At 37.9% G+C, this 22198-nt stretch overlaps 1 protein-coding gene across 1 annotated transcript in view; it reads right to left on the reverse strand.

Moving 5' to 3' along the window:
- The window catches only part of LOC142221779 (uncharacterized), a 59929-nt gene that overhangs the window by 2286 nt on the left and 35445 nt on the right, over nt 1–22198 (reverse strand). Inside the window, exons 10-18 of the mRNA XM_075291587.1 lie at nt 16277–16457; nt 15956–16105; nt 15396–15897; nt 11686–11924; nt 11357–11536; nt 7726–8422; nt 7536–7663; nt 4522–5474; nt 66–456 (exon numbers count right to left, since the gene is read on the reverse strand). Of these exons, the coding sequence (XP_075147702.1) occupies nt 66–456; nt 4522–5474; nt 7536–7663; nt 7726–8422; nt 11357–11536; nt 11686–11924; nt 15396–15897; nt 15956–16105; nt 16277–16457 (3421 nt within the window). The remainder of the gene's footprint in view (nt 1–65; nt 457–4521; nt 5475–7535; nt 7664–7725; nt 8423–11356; nt 11537–11685; nt 11925–15395; nt 15898–15955; nt 16106–16276; nt 16458–22198) is intronic.

Genomic DNA, 22198 nt, shown 5'->3' on the forward strand with positions numbered 1-22198 from the left:
TGATTCACTACAGTTTCACTATTGACATTTCCTACAGGGTACCGTTACTTAGAGAATCCACTTACATCGATATATAAAAAGTCTTCAATCTGTTGATTTGGTTTATAGTGAATCCTTTCCTGACGTATATGTATCACCACATTCAGTTTTAGTTCATCAAAATCCCTCGGATATTTGTTAAATATTTTGCAATGGATATAATGATGTTTTTGCTCAACGTAAACAGATTTATTCAGACTGTTGTAGTAATCCAGCAGTAATTTACGTTCTTTGATCATACCTTTAGCATCACGCTGATGTTGAGACCTTTGGTCAATATCGTAGGAATGGGCATGTTTTATTTTCGGATCAGTTTTAGCATCAAATTCACGTTCGTACATGTTACGATAGGGTTTTGCATCTATATCAGTAGTTTTCTCTTCGGCATGGTAATAGATAAAATTCTTATCATCGGTACTACAAAATTTAAAAAAGGGAAATTTAATACATACAAAAATTTGTAAATTGCAAATAAGAGAAAAAATTCATATCTTATACTCGTTGAAATAAAAATAAAGAAATAAGGGAGAATTTTTGAGAAAATTTTCTATAGAAAAAAAATTGACAAAATTTTCTATAGAAATAAAATTTTGACAAATTTTCTATAGAAATAAAAATTTGACAAAACTTTCTAATGAAATATAATATTGACTTCAAAATACGTTATTTTTAAATTTGGAAGATTTTTGGTAAAATTTTCTTAAAATTTTGGTAGATTATTTTTGGCACGAGTGGCAATCGTGATTACCGTTTACCGTTGCACCCATTCGATTATCTTCCTCTGTTGAACTAGCCAGATTGTTCAAAAAACATTAGCAGACTGCTTAAATTAACATTTTCCAGGTACGCCCTACACAAAATGCAATACACTCGCACAAGAGATGTTTAATTGATTCCTTTTCCTCCGCATCATGACAGCTCATACAGTAGTCATTATACTTCATGCCAATAGTTTTTGTAAACTCGCCAAACAGGTAGCGACCCTTTATATCAGGAGCACTATCTGACGTCTTGTAAACTCTTACATATCTAGTGTGTGTTTTAAGTTTAGATGGGGCCATATGAGCTTGCAAGTATCCAGATGCATACCAACATACTCTATTTCTCCGGGAATATGTGAGGTAGTTCTTAGCCACCGTGGTGCAATGGTTAGCATGCCCACCTTGCATACACAAGGTCGTGGGTTCGATTCCTGCTACGACCGAACACCACCCACCTCAGTAATGCTGGTGACATTTCTGAGGGTTTCAAAGCTTCTCTAAGTGGTTTCACTGGAATGTGGAACGCCGTTCGGCCTCGGCTATAAAAAGGAGGTCCCTTGTCATTCAGCTTAACATGGAATCGGGCAGCACTCAGTGATAAGAGAGAATTTCACCACTGTGGTATCACAATGGACTGAATAGTCTAGGTTAGGTTAGGTTAGGTTAGGTTAAAGTGGCAGCCCGATTAAATTTCAGGCTCATTTAGACTATTCAGTCCATTGTGATACCACATTTAACTAAAAGTACCTATTACATATGGGCAATTCTAGTCTTAACCACTGAACCTTCTCTATTATTTACTTTTGTGGAACCAACCAGATTGCTCCAAAAACATTAACAAACTGCTTAAGTTAACGTTTTCCAGGTCAGCCAGTAATCTAAAGCTATATGCTCCTAAAATTCGCTTACGCCTTACACAAAAAGCCGGACACTCACACAAGAGGTGTTTAATTGATTCCTTTTCCTCCACGTCATGACAGCTTATACAATAGTCATTATACTTCGCACCTATAGTTTTTGCAAATTCGCCTATCAGGCAGCGACCCGTTATAGCAGATATTAGGAGTGTTATCTGACGCCTTGAGAACACTAGCATATCTAGTGTGCGGTTTAAGTTTAAATGGGGCCATATTTGCTTGGTGTCGTTACAACCCTTGCAATTTTCCCATCGAATATTGGCCATCATAACAGCCTTCTCACGCAGTAAGAGCTTGCAGGTGGCCAGAGGCATACCAACAGATTCTAGTTCCCCTGGAATATGTAAGGTAGTTCCTAGCCTTGCTAACACATCTGCTTCACAGTTCCCCGGTATGTTCCTATGACCAGGCACCCATATTAGGTGAATATTGTACTGCTCAGCCATCTCGTTGAGAGATTTGCGGCAGTCTATGGCCGTTTTTGAGTTAAGGAACACAGAGTCCAAGGATTTTATTGCAGGTTGACTGTCTGAGTATATATTAATGCCAATATTTGTTGGAACATTACTTCCCACCTCTCTTATTGCCAATATTTCAGCCTGAAAAACACTACAGTGATTAGGTAATCTTTTCGCTATTCGAATTTCCAGATCTTTAGAATATACTCCGAACCCCACTTGTCCATTCAATTTGGAGCCATCAGTATAGAAATCTATATATCTTTTATTCCCCGGGGTCTGTGTACACCACGCCTCACTGTTGGGAATTAGAGTTTCAAACTTTTTGTCGAAAAGTGGTTTTGCCAGGGTGTAATCCACTACGTTAGGTACATCTGGCATTACTTTGAGGACCGAACTATGACCGTACATTTTTTCCGACCACAGCGATAGCTCGCGCAACCGCACAGCCGTTGTTGCAGCTGACTGTTTGGCCAAAATGTCTAAAGGCAATAGATGTAGCATGACATTAAGGGAATAGTCTAAGTGAGCCTGATACATCGGGCTGCCACATAACCTAACCTAACCTAGCCTTGCTAACTCATCCGCTTCGCTAATTCCCTGTTACGTTCCTATGACCAGGCACCCATATTAGATGAATATTGTACTGCTCAGCCATTTCGTTGATAGTCTTTCGGCAGTCTATGGCCATTTTAAGGAACGAGTTAAGCAAAACAGAGTCCAAGGATTTTATTGCAGGTTGTCTGTTTGATCTCATCCAATTTACCATATCTGTTATTGCTAATATTTCAGCGTGAAAAACACTACAGTGATTAGGTAATCTTTTCGCTACTTTGAGTTCCAGGTCTTTAGAATATACTTCGAAATAGAGGCGTGCGCGTGATTCACGCGTGAATCACGTGAGTCGTGAACAAAATCTGAAGTAACTCTCGTGAATGTGCGTGAATGGGACTGAAATAAATATGCCGTGCGTGAGATATAAAATCGGTTCGTGAATGTGCGTGAATAAAATTTCCGCAAAATCACGTTCACGACAAAAATCAAGATTTAATTCTTATTCGTATGATAACTGAAATTAATTTAGCTGTCGAACTATATTCTATTCATGAATTTTGTTACCTTTGCCCATTCCGGTTGGAAAATGTCGTGAGTCTCGTGAATTGTCGTGAATCCTGTCTGAGTGTGAGTCTTTAAAAATAGTTCGTGCCTGAGTACTGGTTTTCATTTCGTGAATGTGCGTTAGTGTGAGTGGCTACCACGCGTATCGTGAGTGAGCGTGCGTGAATAGACTTGTTGCTTCGTGAATGTGCGTGAGTGTGATTGAAATTTTACTCAAGAGCACACCTCTACTTCGAAACCCACTTGTCCATCCAATTTGGAGCTATCGGTGTAGATATCTATATAACGTTTATTCCCCGGGGTCTGTGTGCACCACACCTTACTGTTAGGAATTAGAGTCTCTTCGAAAAGCGATTTCGCCAGAGTGTAATCCGCGCTAGTAGATTCGCCATGTTATTTGCTTACTTATCTCTGTGTGTTCCGTACCTCTTGCCACTTCCGTACCTCTTTCCACCATCTCTCCCGTTTATCCTTCCATCCAAATCAATGAATTCAAACCATGCGAATCGACGAACCAGCCAAAACAATAGAACTGAACCAGTTGAGCCGACAAAACGGAATCAACGACCCCTATCAAACAACCCCGAAATATACGAACAGTCAACGATTAATTTGAATCAACGAACCCGAATGAACAACACCGAAATAAATCGACACCGAACCGTCAAAGACATTCCTGGAACATCGAACTCGATCAGTCGCCGGCCTCGAATCACAGTGCAACACAAAAATTCCAAACAAAAAATCAGCCGAAAGTACCCGATGAGTGGAGAAAAGTAGAAAGAAAAGTAATCGAATTTGGAGACAAAATTATAGAGGCTCATAAAAAACGAACGGCAACCAATCTAAAAAACGAACGGCAACCAAAATCTAGAAATTACTTTTCTCCTCTCATCGAATACTTTCGGCTGGGATAAGTGATTTTTTGTTTGCAGCCAAAAAGTTGAATATTGCGTCACAGTGTCATCAGCGACAATACCTAAAAATCCGAATTATTAAAACGGAATTAATGAATCGTAAACGATAACCCCGTATCATCAACGCCGAACGACTTCCAAGCGACAAACACGAACTGTTGAGGAAATGGAAACCTGAACTGCCTGTCTTCTTGCCTTAAGTACAAAAGGTACCATTTTCGTATTCATTATGTACTATTCTTTGATCTTATTAAAAATAAAAAAGTAGCTAATCTAAAGAATTTTCTTTAAACTTTCATTTTATACTTACTTTGTTTCAAATTCTACCAAAACGCCGGGTATATTAAACAACGTCCTTACTGAAGCTACAAGTTTGCCAGGCCCGTAAAATACCAAAGGTATTATAAATTTTCGATATTTATTAAAAGCCAGAGTTCCCATATTTAAAACACGGGCTGTTTGCTCGAAGGGTAAAGACTGTATAGTGAAATGTTTAAGATTTGTAAGGGTTTTTATGTCAGGGGTGGGATTTGCACGGATATATTCTTGATGGATCGATCGAAGAAGAGAACATTGCTCGGCATTGTGACGTAATTGGCTTAGAAACTTTTCAGTTTCCAAAAGCTGTTCCAATATCGAAGCATTTGGTATTTCTTCATTATTATTAATCCAAACATAAGTGTGGAGTATTCGAATTAGGCACTTTTCTCTTTCTATCATTGTCGATCGTACGGATTCTTGTGAATACTTAGATATCGATGCCGATGTTGGGGTTTCTAAATCCATTATACAGCTCATGGAATTCTTGGCTGAATTTTCTTCCATTTGGGAAGCTAATAATTCTTCATCATTTTCGGTTATTCCTCTAAACATTTGAAAGTAGAAAATTTTTTGTAACAAAAGATATTCGCCCATAATTTCATATCGATCTTGATCAGCAAGGGCTAAACGGGAACCAGTTACAGCTAGCATAGGCATTATCCCTTGACCTCTAAAGCTGATGTCTTTGTCTTCGCTATTATTTAGTGTCAAATGAACTTCTCTTACAAAATCATCGTTGAAGCCCATAATTCCTTCAATTTTAATGAGTGTCTTCTCCTTAGGAGCCAATGTAAATGATTTCTCATTCATTAACTTAATGTAACCTGTGGCGAATTTGGGTAATTTATCTTCTGTTTTGGGAACCTCTTGCAAGTTAAGGACAATTTCATAATTGGTTATATTTTCAGCGGATATCTCCTTTTTAAATGGTTCATACCATGGCTAGGAAAATGAGAAAATGTTATAAAATTTTAGTATCACAGAAAAGAAAATGAGCATTTTGCTTTATGTAATAAAATTTCCTCGATTATTAAAATTTAGCTAAAATTTTCGAGAATTTATATCTAACCATGAGTTCTAAGCGAAAGAAAACAGATGAGAAAAAGATGAGATGTGGATAGATATACAGTGTAACTGATATGTATTGCAACCTTTGTAAACCGTTCGTCTGACAGCTGACAGACGTATTCCGTGGACAGTTCATTGTATTCTTCACATTCTTACAAAAACATATTGATCTATTGCATTCCGAAATAAAGTTATGGAATGGAATCGTGATAGTGTGATTGCTTTATATTTGGCTAGAAAACCACTAGTGACTATAGTTAGAGGCATCCAGTATTTAAATGTGAATATTCGTTTCTCGTTCCACTGTCCATTACTGTGATACTGACAGTGTTGCATCGCGTCCAAACAGTGCTCGGAAAAGAACGGTAACAACACCAGAACTGATTCGAAGTGTGACGGCAAGATTTAATCGAAATCCTTGCCGCACTGGTAGAAAATTTGCTCTTGAGCTGAATAAATTGCAAGAACGGATACAACACATATTGCAAATAGAGGAATAGAAGTTCCAAAAAGTGCAACAGGATAACAAGTTCGACTGGAGGGAGCCAAAGTGTTGCTTCGCTTGCACGAAAGTGATCAGTTACAGAATTTGATTTTCTCCGATGAGAAGCCATACCCGTCCAGTTTTTTATCACAGTGCAGAATTTCTCTCTTATGACAAGGGCTCTCTGAAAAGGCGCCTCCTCTTTATAACCGAGTCCGAACGGCTATTCAGATTACGATGAAACAACTTGCAGAAGTTTGAAACACTCTGAAATTACTGAGAGGAGATAATGCCAACCTTACTATCCGAAATGCCCAGGCATATGACGGACATTGTTTCAAGAGCATAATGTCATTTTTGGACGGGTAACATGTAATATGTTTGTAGCAAAAATGTTAATTTCTCGAAAATTATGTATCTGTTTGCGGTAATCATACATATGTTTGCCGAGACATTTTTGTGACAAAAAATGTTCCATGTTCACCTAATAAAGGCAGGGCTGTGACAAAGGTAGTGTTCCATGGTCTCGTCATCTCCAAAACACGCCCTACCCGCGCTATCCTCTGCTTCTCCTATTCGGCACGGATGTTCTCTCAATTCTAGGTGCCCGGTTATTATTCCCACGATCCTCCTGACTGTCGTCCTACTCTCCTTGAGTAGTTCTCCAGTCTTTTTCTTATCTGGGTCACCCCATAGGATATTCATCACCCTCCGATCGTCGTGTTATGTGTCTCCTATGCCCATTCATCCAACACGGCCCGCGTTGCATCTATGGGCTTTGCGATCTCTAAGTTTACTTCCCTATGTGTCCTTGCTCTTGTCGTTTGTTCATTGTTCATTTGTCATTACGTTTCCTCTTATTCCGGCATGTCACGGCACTCGCGGATCGTATTCCAAGTATTCGTTAAACATGCTCTTATATTTCAATTCAATTCGTGATCGAACCGTAATGCCTGCTATTGCTTTCATTGCCCTCTGGCAATCTGTAGAAATGTTCACGTATTGTGGCCTCGTGTTATTTCCGAGCCAATTAAGATATTCCGTTATGGCAAGCACTTCTGCCTGCAGGATTGTGCTGTGGTCCGGTAATCGGATTAGGATCTCGATGTTTGGATCATCGACATATATGCCCAACCCTGTCCTCTCACCGATCTTCGATCCATGGGAGAAGCATTTTTTCTCTCTGGTATCTGTTCTGGTGTCCCAATCTTCCAGGACCATCTTACTGACGTCAGAATGTCACACTCGCCAACAATGGTCACCTTAGGAATAGGACCATGGATTGTTGCGACATCCTCCATTTCTACCACCGTCTATTCTCATTTGATGGGTCGTCAAGTTTCGTGTTTCCTTCTATTCTCCCAACATCTAATCGTAACTATGACAGCTACGATTTGGATCTGAACCTCTATAGGTCTTTAGTATTTACCTTTCAATGTAGCTTTACTTACTTTTAGTCCCAAATACACGCTCTCTTTACTCAAATGTACAGTTTTGTCAAAATTTACAAGTGTTATGCGTAATTCCTGAGATTCACCTCCCACCACATCCAACAGAAATAAAACCCGTACTTCATAGCCTGTAAAAGAAAAATAACATTTTTAAGTCTAGCTCTATTCGTAAATATCACAACCAACCAACCTTTCCTGACTGGTGGTAAGTGTAAAGCACACAATTCCATTTGATTCTCTTTCAAAATTCCTGATTTCTGGAAGAAGTATACCGACCTTAATGGATCACATGCCTCACTACTTGGTTCGGATAAGTAATAACTATCTTCCAGTTTTAAATTGACGAATATCTGATCCATTGTATGATAGACACAAGTTTTTGTTGAAGTGTTATCACTGATCTCAGACGCTGAATCATCATTAAAATTTCTATTAAAAAATAATAGTGGAGAATTTTGATGATTTTCCTGATGCTGGGATTTTGTCACATTATCATCTATTGATTCGTTAAATTTGGAATCACCAAACTCCATAAGGTCTCCTCTTATATTTTTCTTATGTGAATTTATATGGGATTCCTTTAATAATTTCGGTGCTATTACTGGCTTCCCATTGCTCGATATTCTGGGTTCAGCTGGTGGTAATGGTTCTGCTTTAGGCCACTCTAACTTGTAGCGTTTATGCATTAGATCTAATTCATCAATAATTTCATGTAGAATTCCTTTAATATTTAAAGGATCCTGAAGTTCACGAAAGTGGCAACGATATTTTTGATAGCGCTTTGTCATATTTACTTCCGCATCATTTTCAAAATCTATAGGTTCCACATCGATCGTTTCAATAATATCCGAGAGAATTATATCAGCCAATTGTTGAGAATCATCAAACTTGAAAAAGAAACAAATAAATCAAAAGTTCATCTTGAATCTTATATTAAAAATTTTCATACACTAATAGAAAAAATTACGTTAAAAAATCGTGAATGGAGGGTAATAAAATGAAACGAAAAATCAAAACGGAATGTTCACGGTTTCGTGCACGGACGATCTCATGAACAGCTTTTGGCCATGGAAAGTCTTAAAAAAAATCGTTAGACGTTCTAATGGCAACTCCGTCAGTGGTGCAATGCGCTAAGGCGTCTGTTAGCGCATATGGCGCAGGAAATCCAGGTTCGAGTCACGGTAGCGGATTTATTATTTATTTATTTTTGTTTTGGTCGCTGGTACTTGTTTTGACAACGCATGGTGTAATTTTATTGTTGTCCGATTGACACCATCTGTTTTCCGTTTGACACCACATGTGTGTTGATTCACTTTCATGAACGGATCGTTTTGAAATGACAATGATTTTCATGATTTTTTCTATGGGTGCAAGAACAAAATCTTGGTAGTGTTAATACACATCTTCAAACTGCTCAATATTCCAGATTGGAAACTTTGTTAATATGGAGTCTAACGAAAGTCGTTGTCACTGCATAAGCCTAAATGAAGTCCTGTAAATTTCAAGTTAATCCAAATCATCAAATTTCACAAGGTCAGTCCACCTCTGTCACATGCCTACCCTCAATCTTCCCTCACAATTTCAAGAAAGTCAGAATATATAAAATTAATTGTAGGTCAAGTCTCTAGTTACGTCCGAAACTTCCCAGCAAAAAAATAGCTTCCAAAAAAGTAGTTTGGATCGGCAATTTGTGATCCGGAGTAGTGCAAAAATGGATCTTCTCCAATGTTTTTTACATGGGCTTGTCATAGGACGGAAGTAGTCCATTTTTTGATCTTTTGCATTGCTTTAGAAGTTGTGCCCTTAAGTTCATTTGGATGAAGAAATTAAAAAAAAACTAAAAAACTAATTTTTTCCCAATTTCACTTTTTATTTTTATCAGCATTCCTTGTTACACTTTTATTTTCTTATTATCTAATTTTGAAAAACTTCTTCTCTTCCACCGGGGATTGAACCTGGGCCCAGCCACGAACGCCATTGAACACGATGCATCAAAACGTCTATTCAAAAGTTTGTGACATGAACCTAATATGGCATCATTCTACTTACTTCCTGAGATGTTCTTTATTATTATGATTACATCGTTTTTATTTTGTTTTTTTTTTTCATATATTTTTTAAATATATTTTTTTCCATTAAAAATCAAAAATAAATTAAAAATTCTCGTAATTTGCAAAACCATCTCAAAAGAACTTCCATGGAAGTGAAAAACTCAAACGGCACATAAATAGCTTAATTGCGTACTTTTTAATACTTGTCCATCGGAAGTGGATGCGCTTTAAAAGAAATGTTTGTGGACTTGTCCAAAAGAACGGATGGGGATTCCGGGATGCGCTTTAAAAGAAATGTTCGTGGAACAACTTCTAATTTTTTTGCTGGTTTGTTAATCGGAGGAGCTCCCCAGAGCACTCAAAAAGTCAATCTGGAAACTCTCGTGGTCTCAAATTGCTCACACGCAAAAAAATAATTCTTTCCTCCCAAACGAAATTTTAGACAAACAAAGTTCGTTTCTCATTTGCTTTTCGCTGTAAGGAAGTGTATTTGGAAGAAAAGTATATACTTTTTGTGATAAACGTTTATTCTTTTCCAGGATGTAAAAACAATTTCATAAAAACAAACTCCAAAAAAAAAAAACATTGTTTTCTTGCTCATTGCATTTTCCCTCACATCTTTCTCACATCCACGGTTTTTTTTTTTATTTCTTAACGCCTTTTCCTGTAATACTAACAATGTAGAAGAAATTATACGATTTTATAAATTTTGAAATTTTTTTTACCTTTCGCCTGGACGGAGAATCGAACCGCGGACCATGCACTTTGTAAGCCAACACACTAACCACTGAGCTATGTACCTGTTATGGTCATCAATAGATAAATATCCATATAAGTTATATTTATATAGCATAGCTTGCGGCGCCCACGAACCGATTAAACAAAGTTTATTTAACAGAAACAAACATTTAGTTTGGCACCGTGGAGCCGTGGTTGCTACGTCCGACTTGCATGCCAAGAGTCGTGGGTTCGATCCCTGCTTCGATCAAAGTTTTTTTTTGGTTTTTTTTTTTGTTTACATATATTCCAGATATGTTCGGAAGATTCCGAAAAAATGTTCAACATTACATTGTAGTATATTAAATTTTGAACTGTAAAATGTGTCTTATTAAAGACCTAAAGTCAGAAAAGAACAGCGTTTGATATAAACGAAATGGACTGTGTTGTTGTTTTAAAAATAACTTTTTTTATTGAAAAAATAAAAATTTTGTAACAAACGAATTTTTTTGGTGATAAAAGTTTAAAATTTTCGAAGCAATTCAAAAAACTCTAACAAAAGAAAAACGTTTTCGATACACGTTTTCCAAACTTTTTTTCCTTTGCGTGCAGAACTGATATTTATTCTTGACTTTCCTATTTTATAGCAAAGAAAACAGCACCACCTTCCATGCATCTATACTGCATGAACTGGTTGCAATAACGTAAGCGAATGATCATAAACTAGTTTGATAATATCCCAAAATATATTTTTGGGATATTATTTTATTTTTTATATTCCCAAAAACTGTTGTTTTTCTATCTTATAAACATTTGGGGTCTTATTTCATTTTCTCTTTGGGGGTTTTATTTCGTAGACCCAAGTGAAACTTCGTTTGTTTTATTAAAAATTTAGAAATTTTAAGAAATTCTGAACAATTTTATGGTAAATACGAATTTAATAGGTCTTTCTGTTTCATTCAGTGCCCTAGATGGTTCAATTGTTTTTGAGTGTAGCTGTCTTAGCTTCTCGGAAAATGAACAAAGAATAGTGATTAAGAAATTAATACAAACCTCACTGACATAGCTCCACGTCTCCTCGAGCTTCCTCCATTTATATTTGGCTTCCACATGTCCCAAATTCGAAAGTGTAATATAGGTTCCACCTTCTATCTCTTTCGCAAAAATCACTACATTTGTTTGTTTTATACTCAAAGAAGGTACAAGGATTTGTACTTTTAAATTAACCGATTTCTAAAATCAAATGAAATGTATTAGTTCTTAATTTTTTTTAAATATTTGTACTCAAAACGGTTGAGTGAAATTACTTAAATCAGGACAAGAAAAACACACAAATTCAAATTTGTTTCAAGTAAATAGATAACTATCTCTTTATATATTACCTGTACTCTTCCATTTCCCATGCATATAATACGCCCACAAATAGACGAATTGTGATAATTCTTCAATGCATCCTTATCCAACATAACGAAAAATTCTTTAGTTTCTAAACCAATCATTGAAAATTCAAGTTTCTTTTCCAAACGACCTTCAAACTTTTCTTTGATCATAAAAGGGCCACTTATATTTAAAATCACCGCTTCTATAGAGATTCCTGTCATATTTTTTAGTTGCAATATTTCTGAAAATTACAAATATGGGTGAAAACACAAAAAGAAAACATTTTTGAAGTTAGTTAGTTTGAAAAGAGGATTCAGGCTGCCCTGTCTCATGTCGACTGAGAGTATTCGGCTTGTTGCGCGCTCTAATTTTGTTATTTCCGTCGTAAACTTCATATATTCAGGGAACTCTGTGTTTCTAATGAATTCAAAGGTATATTTCCAAGGTCTCATCATCCTCAAAACACACTCTGCATGCAATATCCTTTGCTGCTCTACGGCGCAGTTGTGATCTCAATTCTAGGTGTCCGGCCATTATTCCCACGATCCTCCTGACTGTCGTTGTACTCTCCTTAAGTAGTTCTGCAGTATTTTTCTTAGCTGGGTCACCCAATAATATCTTCGAAAAAAGTGTATCGCTTTATGCGTATCCCGTATACATTCGTCCAACTTGGCCCGCATTGCCTCTATTGGCTTTGCGTTTTCTTTGTTCACTTCCCTATGTTTGTCTGCTATTGTCTTCACTCCAGCAATCTGTGAACATGTTTAATACACTCGTTTACGACACGCACATCTACCTGCAGGATTGTGCCGTAGTCAGATAATCGGACTAGGATCTCAATCTCGATCCTAAAGCGATTCTCTACATATACGCCCAGTCACCTCCTCTCAACTAACTTCGATCCATCTGTGTAGCAGTTATTTCCCTCTATTCAGAGGTCCTATACTCCCTGGACCATCTGACTACTGTCAGAATGTCTTACTCGAGAGTTATAGCCACCTCAGTTATACGCTCATGGATTGTTGCTGCATCCCCCCTTTTCACCTACCGTCTCCCCTATTATCCTTTGCTGGTTCGTCATGTTTCGTGTTTGTCTCCATGGTCCCAACTAGAGGTATGCACGTGAGTAATATTTTACTCACGCTCATGCACACTGACGGTGGAAAAAATCTTACGCACATTCACGCATGATATTGTTTGATAGGTCTCACGCTCACGCACACTCACGAACAGAAAATTTGTACTCACGCACGAAAATGTCATGACTCACGGAAAATGTCGTGACTCACAAATAATTTTATGAGTAATTTACCTCATGAAAACATGAGCACGATTAAAATCGAGAGCGTTTTTAAACCCTTAATATCCTAGGTGTCAGTAAAATTGCAAATGAATATAACTCTTAAGCGTTTTATGAGCGGGATTATTTTCGGGAGGGCAATTGGTTACTCACGAACATTCACAAAGATATTATTTTCGTGACTCACGCTCACGCACGACCTTTTGGTTTGTTAATCACGCTCACGCACACTCACACCGTTACCATCAGCGTGACTCACGAAAATGTTCGTGAGTCACGACTACTTCGTGTCACGTGCACACCTCTAGTCCCAACATCTTTAGTCCCATCGCAGCAACCAAACTCCATAGGTCTAAAGGTCCAGTATTGGCTCCACGGCTCTGGTTGACGTGGTCTTCGTTGTCCCTTTTATTTTTTTTTTGAAGCCTATAGATATATACATCCTTACAGATTATATGTACATTATTACTTATTCTCAACCAAGTTTATGATATCATAAAGTTGATAAAATTGTAGGCATAATCGACGAAAGGGATCATTATTATCATAATTGGCTCCATAGTAAGAAATACGCAACACTTCATAATTTCTATTCGGTCTGATGGGAACGTTGTTTAGAATTCTACTAAGGAGAAATTCGGATTCAATTTTTCTATGAATAATATTCATAATAAAAATAACATTTAACATAGTCCCCCTACTTGAGAATGAGGATAATTTAAAAATATTTAGTTTATATTCGTATTACGGAAGTGAGTTCTGGTTCCACCCAAGTCCACGAAGACAAAATAGAAGGAATTGCTTCTGAACAGATTCAAGGCTATTTTTAAGAATGACATTTTAGGGGTCCCAAACTAGGGAACCGTATTCCAGGGTTTGTCTTACAAATAAAGTTTTCGTGACTAAGGGATCGTTAAATTCTTTGCTTCACAGTTTCATGTAGCCAAGGGCAGTGTAAACTTTACTAACTACCATTAGAATATGCTTACGAAAGTTGACACGTTGATCCATAACTACATCTAGATCTTTATAGGAGCTTCTAGCTCATTAGATCTGAAAAAATATATTTGTATTTGAAAATCGAATTAATTTACACTTATTAGATATGTTTAATTCCATCAAATTAACATAGCAGCATTTATAAGAACGATCGAGATAAGCTTGAAGATAGTATTCTTCATCTGGATCAGAAAAGGATCGGAACATTTTTACATCGTCCACGAACATCAAGACATTAATAGAACAAACAAAACAATATGGGACCTAGATGACTCCTCTGAGGAACCCCCGCAGGGATATATACAGGCCTAGAAGCGGCCGTACCATATTTCACTCTTTGTGTTCTAACATACCAACTAAATAAGAATTTAACCATTTTCAACAATAGATGGGGATGGTTGACCTTGTCTAATGCTTTACTGAAATGTATGTATTGTATCGATCTGCTTACGACCTCTGAAGGCATCATTTACAAGACACGTAAATTCTAAAATGTTTGAAATCGTTGACCGAGACTTTCTAAATCCGGGCTAACACGTGCAACGTATGGAGATACCTGGTGAGAAATTAAATCAGTCAATATTTTTTCCATAAGTTTCGAAATAGCGCAAAGATTTCAAATATCTCTGTACTCGTAATTACATTTCGACTGCCTGATATAAACAAAGGTATTATAAAAGAATCTTTCCATATCTATGGTAAATATCCAGAAATTTAAGAATTATTAAACAATATTGATAGTAGATAAGAAAATTCCTCACCATTGATGTCCACCAGACTATCGACGAGTATGTCACTTTAACTGTGCCACTCTCTATTCATTTGTATTCATTACTTTAATAGTTTCTATGACTAAAGTACTTCTCTGCAGCATTACCAAGAGCCAAATTGTCGGCATTGTCGAAATAACTATGACCAAAAATATAGGTTGTAACATATAAATAGAAAATGTATGTGCTAATGTGGTAGTGAAAATCTGATGTATGGTAACCGGAATTTTGCGGTGATGGTAAGTCATTATTGTCACGCATACGGTAGTGCTGGGATATGACACAAATGATTTTGGTTAACAGTTTTTCACCACAACCGCTTACCCAGATTTTGCTGAGCGCAATTGGATTCAGGTCCTATTTTAAGACTATCGATATTCTGCATAGTGGCTAGAAAGTTCCCAGTTCTCTTCTCAGTATGACCACATTTCTAGAATTCAGGCCCATTACTTCTACGTAATACCGAATATTTTAGTAATTTTCTTTTGTGCATAAGATTTTAGATCCCCAAAAACTCTACGTATTATCTGCCTGCTCATTCCCAACTTTATTGATTTATATCCTTCTTGATACGATAAGATATTGGACAGTTTTTTATACCTTCTATATTTTCAAGCTTATTGAATTCATCACTTAAACTTACCCCATTGAGGTTGTTCCTGGTATTTATGAGTTTTACGATATTCCATTAAAATCTCCCGGCGACTCCAATTTAATTGGGGATGTATAAACTGGCCTTTTATGACAAAGCGTGAAGTCTGTTTCCTTGTCGGTTCACTGACATCGATAATATCGATCCTAAATTCATTTCGAATAGAACATTCCTCACATGCAAAAGAAGATATAAGCAAATAGTCCTCAGACATCGGTTCAACTAACAGACTATTAGGTTTCACCATTAGTTTAGCTTTGTGCGGGATAACAGCACATGTCGGGTTTGAAGAAATTTTCGTTTTTGACACAGTAATGCGATATTGACGTTCTCCTTTATTCAGGACTCGAATAACTTTGGAATAGTTTGGATTCTCCATGTTATAATCCTCGTCAGTGGAGCACAGAACACATCCAATATCAAATGTTTCAGATTGAATTTCAGGTTCAAAAAAAATTGGCATACCCTCAACATGTAAAGTGATGGCAATTTTCTGGAATTTGTAGCAATATGAAAGAATTATTGGAAGAATATAGCAAATTGGAGTTTACTTTGACTGTTTCATATTGCATAATAATCGAGAGAGAATTTCTATATATGCCAGGATCTTTAAAGAAAGCATTTATAACGACATATATGCCTTGTCCTGTAGGAGATAATTGCGCACCTTCGGGGTAACATGAGGCATAAGTTTCATTTTTCTGCAATGGAATAGAAAATTGGTTAAGAGGAATTTCTCATATCACCATGGAACAATTTTGTTAATCTAAAATGTCAAAATCAGCTGTAGACATCAGATGATGTAGATCAGATGGTTTTGACATTTCTGTTTTTAGTTTTGATATAGGAAGTTTTCCATCAATCGTACTTACTAATTTTAAACTAAACCATGTAGTTGTAGGCGTAGCATTATCTATGTACACAAAATATTTCACCTTTTCTAGCACCCGTAACTTCTTCGTTATTCGTTTGGGTTCGTAGTGAACGTTTGGTGGTAGAATTTGCGATTTTATACGAAAAGGAAATCCTCTGTTGATGCCCACAATTTTTATACTGGAAAAAAAAAATAAAATATACGATTTAGATCAAGTCATAAAAAAACTTTCGATGGGTTTAGGTGAGATTGTGAAGAGGAGTAATCCACCTCATGGGAGACATACACCTTCATTCTTCTCACTATAGCTATCTTCCCGTTTTTCGCCGTTTTACTATAGGAATTACTAATTTAGGGACTCTACCTTCTGACCTCTCCTTCTTAAGTTTCCTGCAATCCTGTTGCCAAATACACAGACAATTATTGCAAACAATTATTTGTCTGTATTAGTTTTGCGAAATTTTCTACAGTCCAATGAAATTTTGGTTTCTCAAACATTTTATGAACCAAAACAAATGAAAATTTTCGTACGATTCCCAAAAATAGTAAGAATGAACTACAGTATGCTTAAAATGGGCAATGATTTCCTTCTTTACTTTTAGTTAATTTTTTTCATCTATGAGGGGGAGTCATTTCGTGAACTGAAGTTAAAAAGTACAATAGGGCAATAAGTTTTACCATCGCTTTGTGGATATCTCAAAATGTGGAGTAGAATTAAGTTCAATTTTCGTTCGAGGTAGTTCATTCTTCGTAAAAAATAGTTTACTTTTTTCGGTGTAGGTTCAGGCTCGGTATTATGTCTCCTTCCAAATGACGAGCTCAGTAAGTGGTGAAAGTAAGACAGTGATAGAACAAATACACCAAATGTGGGCTCAACTCTATGGGAACGTCAAAATTCTCATGACCCTATTGATTCATTCATACCCACATTCATCAGATTTCTGGTTCTGGATCGCATTCGCCCTCTTTCCTGCCGCGAAGTTGCCCCAGGCTTTCATAAGGCAGCAAGGTCTATCGACCTTATGTTCTCTTATTTTACAACCTGCTGCGATCTTGCCCTCTTATTACGGTATACCCTGACAAGTAAATAGCCCTTACCTTATTCAGATTAACCGTTATGCGTTCTCATGCATTCCTGCATGATTTGTGATCATACTGTATGTATCTTCTGTTCTTGATACCGTTCGTCTCATCTTTGTCCTGAACTATTTGAACGACTGGTGGTCTGACAAGTAAAAAGAAACATTTTTGGAAAGTGGTCAATTGTATACCCTCCAGGCAGCCATCATGGTGTAACGGTTAACATGGCCGCCTGGCGTACAATATGTCATGGGTTCAATCTCAGATTCAACCGAAGTCCAAAAAATTTTTCATCGGTGAATTATTCCTTGTCAGTAATACTGGTGACATTTCTGAGTGTTTCTAAGCTTATCCAAATGGTTTCACCGCCTTTCGGACTCGGCTTTAAAAGGGAGGTCCCTTACTCTCTGTGATATTTTGATTCATTCCGCCGTCTTGAGATCATCGACACTTTGGTATTTTTTAATGTCAACTTTCTCCCTGGACATCGAAGGGGCATTCAATAACGTTTATTCGTTCGATATTAAATGGATCGGCAACGAACTTCTAAGAAATAGACGTATTTCATCCACACTAGGACAAGCAAACCTTCAAAGGTATTTGAACAGAGGATTTCCCCAAGGAGAAGTTCTATCACCTCTTCTTTGGAATGTAGCTATAAACAACCTTCTGGTTCTCCTAAATAAAGAAGGGATAAAAGTGGTGGTATATGCAGATGACTTTGACTTTAGCCGTCAGGGGAAAATTCCCAACAACAATTAGAGATATTGTACAGAGAGCCCTCCGGCTGACTGAGAAATGGGCAAAGGAGAATGGTCTAGGGTTAAATCCTGCAAAGACTGTACTAGTGATGTAGTACAAAGAACGCAAGTTTTCCGCGGTTTAAGTTCAGCGAATGACGTGCTTGTGTATCTCTGGCGCATTTAGTAAGAGAGGAACAAATTCCCTTAATGTCATGTTGCATCTATTGCCTGTAGACATATTGACCAGCTAAAACAATGGCTGTGTGGTTGCGCGAGCTATCGCTGTGGTTGAAAAGAAGTCACTGTCACTGTTCGGTCCTCAGATGTGCCAAACTGTGGAGAAATCGTGAAACCGAAACAAGCAGTTTGAAGCTCCCTAACAAACACAAGGATGAGCATTTTTCATAGGTAACGCCATATCAATTTGATAGTGAATCCCATCTTCAACATTAATTCAAATGGCCTTGCAAATTGATTGCTTTCAATAAATTTTGCAATAGGTTTGAAGCATTAAAATGAAATTTAGTTTGGAAAGTTGTTGCTAATGGACTGACAACTCTGAATGTTGATCCATGTATACTTAGGCTATTAAACGAACTTCTAATGAAGAGACGTATTTCAGCCACACTAGGACAAGCAAACATACAAAGGTATGTGAACAGAGGCACTCCCCAAGGAAGAGTTCTATCACCCCTTCTTTGGAATGAATAAATAAGTGAGTGTGCTAATACCTTGGCGTTATTTTGGACAGGAAGCTGAACTTTAAGCTAATAGTGAAGAAAGGGCGAGAAAAGCAACGGTAGCTTTGTACTCGTGTAAAAAGGCAATAGGAAAAAAGTGGGGACTAAAACCAAAAATTGTGCATTGGCTATACATGGCAGTGGTTAGACCTATAATGCTATATGGTGTTGTAGTCTGGTAGTCGGCACTTCACCAGCCAACAAGTTTAGACAAAGTTCAGCGTATGGCGTGTTTGTGTATCTCAGGCGCATTCAGCAAGACAGGAACAAATTCCCTTAATGTCATGCTGCATCTATTGCCTTTAGACATTTTGGCCAAACAGTCAGCTGCAACAACGGCTGTGCGGTTGCGCGAGCTATCGCTGTGGTCGGAAAAATGTTACGGTCACAGTTCGGTCCTCAAAATAATGCCAGATGTACCTAACGTAGTGCATTACACTTTGGCGAGTCCACTTTTCGACAAAAAGTTTGAGACTCTAATCCCCAACAGTGAGGCGTGGTGCACACATACCCCGGGGAATAAAGAATATATAGATTTCTACACTGATGACTCCAAATTGGATGGACATTTGGGTTTCGGAGTATATTCTAATGATCTGGAACTTCGAATAGCGAAAAGATTACCTAATCACTGTAGTGTTTTTCAGGCTGAAATATTAGCAATAAGAGAGGTAGCGAATTGGCTGAGACGTAATGTTCCAAAAAATGTGGGCATTAATATATACTCAGACAGTCAACCTGCAATAAAATCCTAGGACTCTGTGGTCCTCAACTCGAAAACGGCCATCGACTGCCGCAAATCTCTCAATGAGATGGCTGAGCAGTACAATATTCACCTAATATGGGTGCCTGGGCATAGGAACATACCGGAGAACTGCGACGCGGATGAGTTGGCAAGGCTACATATTCCAGGGGAACTAGAATCTGTTGGTATGCCCCTGGCTACCTGCAAGCTCATTCTGCGTGAGAAGGCTGTTATGATGGCAAATGTTCGGTGGGAGAATTGCAAGGGCTGTAACGACACCAAGCAAATATGGCTCCATTTAAACTTAAACCGCACACTAGATATGCTAGTGTTCTCGATGCGTCAGATATCACTCCTGCTATCTGCTATTACGGGTCGCTGCCTGATAGGCGTTTTTTGCAAAAACTATAGGCGCGAAGTATAATGACTATTGTACGAGCTGTCATGATGCGGAGGAAAAGGAATCAATTAAACACAGGACACTCACACGTCCTGCATTTTGTGTAAAGCGCAAGCAACTTTTAGGAGCATATAGCTTCAGATTACTGGCGGATCTGGAAAACGTTAACTTAAGCAGTCTGCTAATGTTTTTGGAACAATCTGGTTGGTTCAACAAAGAAAATAATCAAGAAGGTTCAGCGGTTAAAACTAGAAGTGCCCATATGTAATAGGTACTTTTAGTTAATGTGGTATCACAATGGACTGAATAGTCTAAGTGAGCCCGAATCTTAATCGGGCTGCCACTTTAACCTAACCTAACCTATGGCTTACCAGTACAATATTTACCTAATAAGGGTTCCTGGCCATAGGAACAGGGGAACTAGAATCTGTAGGTATGCATGTGGCTAAGTGGACGCTAATACAGCGTGAGAAGGCTGTTATAATGACGAAGTTGGAGAATTGCAAGAGTTGCAAAGACACCAAGTAAATACATCCACATCTAAACTAAAACCGCACACTAGATATGCTAATGCTTTTAAGACGTCGGGTATCACTAGTGATATGTGCTAAAACGGGTCGCCGTGCTACAGATGATGTGATGCGGACAAAAAGGTGTCAATTAAACACCTCTTGTGTGAGTGTCCTGCATTTGGTGTAAGGCATAAGCGAATTTTAGAGGCATATAGCTTTAGATTACTAGCGGACCTAGTTTCACCCTTAACCCTCTAATGCCTCAAATTTTTAGCACAAAAGAAGCAAAACGAAACAAGGAAAATCTATACGGTAAAGGACATACTGCAGCCGGGATTTCAGGATTGCAACACTGAAAGCAGCACTTAACAGGTTGGCTGATAAGTCCCCGGTCTAACAAAGAAAAACTAATTTTTTTGTCAAAATTCGTTTTTATTATTCAACATAGTTCCCTTCAAGAGCGATACAACGATTATAACGACCTTCCAATTTTTTGATACCATTTTGGTAGTACTACTTCGGTTTTGCCTCAAAATAGGCCTCAGTTTCGGCGATTAACCCTTCATTGCAGCCAAGTTTTTACCCTGCGAGCATCCTTTTGAGGTCTGAGGACAAGAAAAAGTCGCTGGGGGTCAGATCTGGAGAATACGGTGGGTGGGGAAGCAATTCAAAGCCCAATTCATGAATTTTTGCCATCGTTCTCAATGACTTGTGGCACGGTGCGTTGTCTTGGTGGAACAACACTTTTTTTCTTCTTCATATGAGTCTTCAAACGCTCCAATAACGCCATGGTTTTTCCCTTCTGAAGATAATCGATACAAATTATTCCATGCGCATCCCGAAAAACAGATGCTATTACTTTGCCAGCGGACTTTTGAGTCCTTCCACGCTTCGGAGTCGGTTCACCGGTCGCTGTCCACTCAGTCGACAGTCGATGGGACTCAGGAGTGTAATGATGGAGCCATGATTCATCCATTGTCACATATCGACGGAAAAACTCGGGTGTATTACGAGTTAAAAGCTGCAAACACCGCTCAGAATCATCAACACGTTGTTGTTTTTGGTCAAATGTGAGCTAGCGCGGCACCCATTTTGCACAGAGCTTCCGCATATCCAAATATTGGTGAATGATATGGCCAATACGTTCCTTTGATATCTTTAAGGCCTCTGCGATCTCGATCAACTTCATTTTACGGTCATTCAAAATCATTTTGTGTATTTTTTTGATGTTTTCGTCGGTAACCACCTCTTTCGGGCGTCCACTGCGTTCTCCGTCCTCCGTGCTCATTTCACCACGCTTGAATTTTGCATACCAATCAATTATTGTTGATTTCCCTGGGGCAGAGTCCGGAAACTCATTATCAAGCCAATTTTTTGCTTCCAACGTATTTTTTCCCTTCAGAAAACAGTATTTTATCAAAACACGAATCATTTGAAGGTTGGTACTATATAAAAATAATATGCATTTAATACTAGCGGCGCCACCTATGTGTCAGACCGGGGACTTATCAGCCAACCTGTTATGTTGTCCGTATCTTCTTTCAAGTTCATCATTCGTCTTATATTTTGTTGTACTCGTATTCTTAAGCTTTCGATTGTCATTCGTTTTCTCTCTCTTTTCTCTTTGTCCAGTATTCTGCAGTTTTCAAAGTCAGCTGTATGTCCAGTGCTTATTATGTCTTATGATAATGCTGTTCTTT

This window comes from Haematobia irritans, chromosome 1, assembly GCF_050003625.1.
Source record: "Haematobia irritans isolate KBUSLIRL chromosome 1, ASM5000362v1, whole genome shotgun sequence".
Taxonomy (NCBI): Eukaryota; Metazoa; Arthropoda; class Insecta; order Diptera; family Muscidae; genus Haematobia; species Haematobia irritans.